General features: G+C 39.7%; 1 protein-coding gene across 1 annotated transcript in view; it reads left to right on the forward strand.

The window, feature by feature from the left end:
* The first annotated feature begins 432 nt into the window (after positions 1-432).
* The window catches only part of Cwc27 (CWC27 spliceosome associated cyclophilin), a 134,440-nt gene continuing 129,146 nt past the window's right edge, over positions 433-5,726 (forward strand). The window contains exon 1 of the mRNA XM_059276289.1: positions 433-474. Within this exon, the coding sequence (XP_059132272.1) occupies positions 433-474 (42 nt within the window). The remainder of the gene's footprint in view (positions 475-5,726) is intronic.

Consider the following 5,726-nt stretch of genomic DNA (forward strand, 5'->3'; position numbering starts at 1 on the left):
CTGTAGTTTCCGGGGGGAGTCCTACGGCGGAGCACACACGGTCGGAACCATTTCGGCCAGCTTCGGGAGGTGAGTGCCATCTGCGAACACCTGACGTGGACGCAGTCCTGGGATTTATGGATTGGCCCCTTAACCGTTATTACATTCAACATGACAAGTTCTCTAAAGTTGCAGAGGTCTTATAATCTTTTCTAGTTACCCGAAAGACACGGAGTTCCCCCCCCTCCGGAGTTAGCGGTGCTCGGGTCCGGGAGCAACATGGCGGCGTCCATGCGGGGCTAGTTTGGGGACTAACTAGGGTGTCTTGCCCGACTCTGACCGAGTGAAGTTTTCCCCAAGTTAAAGAATTGTCTACTAACAGGCGGACACCTTCGGAGACCCGCCATTCGCTCGCGACCACACTAAAGAGCCGAGTCCCGAGCACTGACCGAGATGAGTAACATCTACATCCAGGAGCCGCCCACGAATGGGAAGGTGAGAACCTCTCCACCATCCCTTGACACCCCAATTGAGAGCTCCCTGATTTGGGGAGGGGACGTTGGGGCAAGTGTTGGGTATCGTGGAGTTGGAAACACCAAAAGAACTGCCCACCACACACTGCTTGTGGACAGTGTTGCATCTACATGATTTACGTTGACACGTCTCAGCATATTTTTGAAAGAATCCTTGAGCAACTTCTCTATTCGTTAGTCTTCTGGCTCCTTAACTTCCTTGATCCAACTCATGTGGGCGCCTTCTAGTGTCTGTTATTTTTTTTTTTAAAAAGACTTATGCTAAGATTGTTAAATTTTGTTGTTGTTTAACTCGGAGATCATGCCTTTCTCTACAATTATTTATTGAACGCCCGCTAGGCACCACACACTCTACTAGGTGCTGATGATACAAAGGTTGGTAAGCAGTTATGTGATTGTAACCCTGATAGAGCAAGTAGCTTAGTTTGGGATTTGGCTAGCTAAGGAAAATCTTTATGATAAGGTCTCATTATGTAGTTAACGCTAGCTGCAAACTTCCTAACTTGTCTTGGCCTCTGAGTGATGAGGTTACATGCATCACCATACCTGGCTTTGGTAAGTCAGGTTTTTGAAGGGATTATATTGCCACGACAGTTTGATGGAGTGAAAAACTAGGAATGATGGAAAAAACATCTTGGAGGAGATATCTTTAATTGTCAGAAGCAGCAGGACAGTGAGGACTATTACCACATTGGAATGGGAAAGGATTCCCTGATAGGTTTTGTGATCAAACTGTATTTCTTGGTAGTGTCAATCCCAATTAATAAATTCTGATAGAGATCAAATAGACTGACTGTTCTGCTATGCAGGCCCTTCACACTGCTGAACATTTGCTGAAAACATATGCTATTTTACCTGTTCAAATGTCCCTCTTAACATAGAGGCCTATCAAATAGTAAATCTCAGTGATACCCTGGGTCACAGCACTTTCTGGCCCTCGGGGTATAGTTTTTAACAGTAGCTTCTTCTTCTTCTTTTTTTTCCCCTATATAGAATACAAACAATATAGGGTCAGAATATGAGCATCTAGAACAATGCTTGCCACATAGTAGATGGAGTTCAAATACTGTGAAAGAAAGAATGGCCGGGCAGATGAATTCATACTGTCTTCTTTAGCTTCTTAGCGGTATTAAGCACAGGTGAGGGTGAAGTTAAACTGTTGTGAGTCACAGGCATCTTTAGTTTTCTACTCTAATACTCTTAATGACTTTTTTTTTTTTTTTTTTTAAAGAAACAAAACAGGGTCTCATATGAGTCCATGTCTGTCCTGGGATTGGTTGTTTACTCTAAGGAATGATTTGACCTGATCCTAGAGTAAAAGCACTTCTGAACAGGAGCCCATTCATTTAACCAATATTTTAAAAATTGTATATGTGTATGTATGTGTGAGATGTATGCATGTGTTTAAGCATACATACATGCAGATGCCATAGCACACTTGTGAAAGTTCATAGTATAACCATAGATGATGGTTGCTGTGGAATATTTTAAGGTGTGTTACTTTTGTGTATGTTATATTAGTTTAACTCTGTGAAGCTGTGTTACTGTGCCTGTCTAAAATACCTGATGGTCTAATAAAGAACTGAATGGTCAATAGCAAGGCAAGGCTGGCAGGCAGAGAGGATAGATAGAAGGAGAAATCTGGGAGGAAAAAAGAAGTAGCCAGAGAAGGAGGACTCCAGGGGCTAGCCACCCAGCTATATGGCAAGCCATGGAGTAAGAGATTTACAGAAGTAAGAGAATGGGAAAAGCCCAGAGGCAAAAGGCGGATGGGTTAATTTACATTAAGGAAAGCTAGGTAGAAACAAGCCAAGCTAAGGCTGGGCATTCGTAATTAATAAGCCTCTATTTGTGAATTATTTGGGAACTGGGTGGCGGGCCCCCCCAAAAGAGCAAAAACAACCTACAACAGGTGGTCCTTATAGTCCACCTAGTTTGAGGCATCGTCTCTTTCCTTTGTTGTTTAATGCTGAGTATCTGGCCTGTGAGCATCTGAGAGTCTCTTACCTCTGCTCCTCAGCTCACTACATTGCACACCTTAAAACTTGAGCATTGGGATTAAAGACACATGTTACAGCATCTGGCTTTTACGTGAGATCTGGACATTTGAACGCAGGTCCTCAGCCTTGTATGCCAAGCAATTTACCCATTGAACTCTTTCCTCAGCACAACATTTTTCCCCTGCAAAGCACATGCAGGGTTTTATGTTAGGTTTTAAGGATGCATTGGAAGAAAATCCATCCTCATCCCTTTTGTTGTTGAGTCAGTCAAATGAACTGTGTATTGATAAAATAATTGTAAATAAAAATATTTACAAATTATGATGAATGCTGTTTTTCTTCTGAATAGAAACAGATCGAAGGGGAACAGAAAGCATAGTCTGTAGCTTGTTTAGAGCCTCTGCTCTCTAATGGGAAAATTTCCCTTATTCAGTAAGCATGGATCACATTGGAAGAAGTTGATGTGTGATACCAGGTAACTTCGGAATGCCTTCATGGCTGAAGGAGGAAAAAGCCATTATTAATGTAGTAGCTTGTCAGTGGAAAGTTTTAAGGTGTGCAGTGTGTCTCAACCACACTTTTTCCCCCCTAGATGGCAAAAAAAAAAAAAAAGAATATAGTGATGGCAAGTGTTTCTTGATTACTTATCTGTGTGCAGCTGTTCTTAGCAATATATGTATAATAGCTCATTTTGTCCTCACAACAAATCCTTGGGGCCAGTATCTCTGTTTTTAGAGAAGGAAATTGGGTGAGAACTGGTAGATATCATGTCCAGGTAGTCCAAGCTAGTAGGTGGAAGACTCAACTTTGAAGTTGAGCAGCTTGCTGCAAGAGCTTATGGAGGGTAGGCTAATGTGTGTTACTTTATTTTCAGAGGTGGTTACTAAACTAGTGAGGGCATACTTTAGGGCCTGGACCACTATTCTTGGGGTACTGGGAGAAAATATGTATCTATTTGTATTATCTTCTCCTTATTTGTTTAATAAAAATACATATATTATACATATATAACTTATGTGTATATGTGTGTGCATATATAAATTGATTCCCAGAACCCACATTAAAACACACACACAAACTTCAGGTACTTGTCAGTCAGTTTTATAATAGTATGGTATAATTTTTAATGATTAGTTACATGGATATATGGTATCTAGATTAACTAAGCCAGCCTTTAGAAACTTCATTTTAAAGGTAACATTAATAATGTAAAAATTTAGCCTGGTGTAGTGGCACACACCTTTAATCTAGTGCTTGGGAGGCAGAGGCAGGAGGATCTCTTGAGTGCCGGGTCACCCTCATCTACAAAGCAAGTTCAAGGACAGCCAGGACAAAGAAACCCTGTCTTGAAAACAAACAAACAAAAAAAAAATGTAAAAACTTGCTGGATGTGGTGTTACATGCTTTTAATATCAGCACTCAGAAGGCAGAGGCAGATGGACCTCTGTGTGTTCAAGGCCAGTCTGGTCCACAGAGGAAGTCCCAATGAGACTCTGTCTCAAACAAAATAAATACAATGTAAAAATATAAGAAAACTGTAATAAAATGGTAGCATTTAAGCATAGGAAGTCTGTCAAATAATTAGAACTTACAGAGATTGTTGGGAATACATGTTTCCATTTATTATTGTTACAAATGAACTTTGTATTAAATATTAGTTCTGTCTTGAAATATTTGTCAGTAAGATTACAAAACCATTGTTTATGCTCTACTGAGCTTTTAAAAACATTTTAAACTGAAATATAGAGAACAGGAAGACAGACCTCTTTAATTTCAAAGAAATATATTTGGTGAAAGAAATTGGGCATGAGAAGGCCCATTTGTATGATTCTGTTTATATATATGAAATGTTTAGTTGGCAATGTCCATACAGACAGAAAAAAAAAAAAATCAGTGGTTGCCGAAGGGTGAGGGTGGGGGGAATAGAGAGAGATGGAAAATGGGTCAAGGTTTTGTTTCACTCTAGGGTAATGAAATGTTTTGGAAATAGTGGCAGTGGTTTCCAAACTCGGTGAATGTACTGAAAGCTAGTGAACTCTTTAGCAGGGTCAAATTATTGATAAGTAGATTATATCTCAAATATTATTAATGTTTTGCTATGTTTTTTACAAAATAAAATCAGAACTATTTTAAAATATGGTCTTTGTAACATCACAAAATTCTTAAAAAGAATTTTGGCTAAGAAGAAAAGTCTAGATCCCCCTAACAATAGTGCTTTGTTTCAAAGATACAAGTTATAATGAAGTAGGTCAGGGGATGATATACATCAGGACTTATGGAAAGTTGGGAAAGAGTGCTTAGTGCCATTTCAGGTTCATTCTGAGAATGAAGGAGTAATCCAACTTCAGTTTGTATCACACACACACACACACACACACACACACACACACACACACACAGTAAATAAAAATGTAATAAAGGGGAAAATTTTTGAGATAGGATCTCATTATGTAGCCTTGGCTGACCTAGGGCTTGCTACATAGAGGCTAGCCTAGAACTCATAGAAATCTGCCTGCCTCTGCCTCCTGAGTGCTAAAGGCACATGCTACCTTGCCTGGCTTTTATATTCTTCTTTATGGGTTAAGGAAACCATTAAACACCCACCATAATGTAGATATTTTCACTTCTCTCACTTTCATAGTTCCTGGAGAGTAGTTGTAAAAGAGCTGTGTGTTGTCAGAAAAGGCCCCCAAAGATGTAATGCATTCATCAGTGTTCTATAATTTATTACAGCATTTCCTAGGCTTCTGAAACAAAGTGGTAGCAAAAATCTACTAGGTGATTGGGGGGGGAGGGGAGGAGAGTGAGAGGTTTTTCTCACTTCACTGTTGAAAAGATTTCTCATTCAGTTTACAACTTCTAGGGCATCCTTAAAGGCCAGGGCTTTCCCGAATGATTTTTAAACTCCCCTCATTTCCAAAACTGTACTTGACAAGGCAAAGACGTTTTAGAAAATAAGGAACGTGTGACTTATGTCACTGATACAGACTCCTCATGAGGGTCGGTTTAGTTTTAGTGATTCTGCAGTGTTTCTTTGCAAGAACGTTCTGTGTGGTGGCCACAGATTGTTGATACTAATCAACTTTTCTACAGTTGGAGGGGAAAAGAAAAAATGATACTGGAGAAGTTAGATTCCAGCTGTGCCACGCTGTTCAAACTTAGGAACTAACATTCTTTTTGGTTATTTGTCATTATTAAGCCAATTGTTGAATAA

This window comes from Peromyscus eremicus, chromosome 11, assembly GCF_949786415.1.
Source record: "Peromyscus eremicus chromosome 11, PerEre_H2_v1, whole genome shotgun sequence".
NCBI lineage: Eukaryota > Metazoa > Chordata > Mammalia > Rodentia > Cricetidae > Peromyscus > Peromyscus eremicus.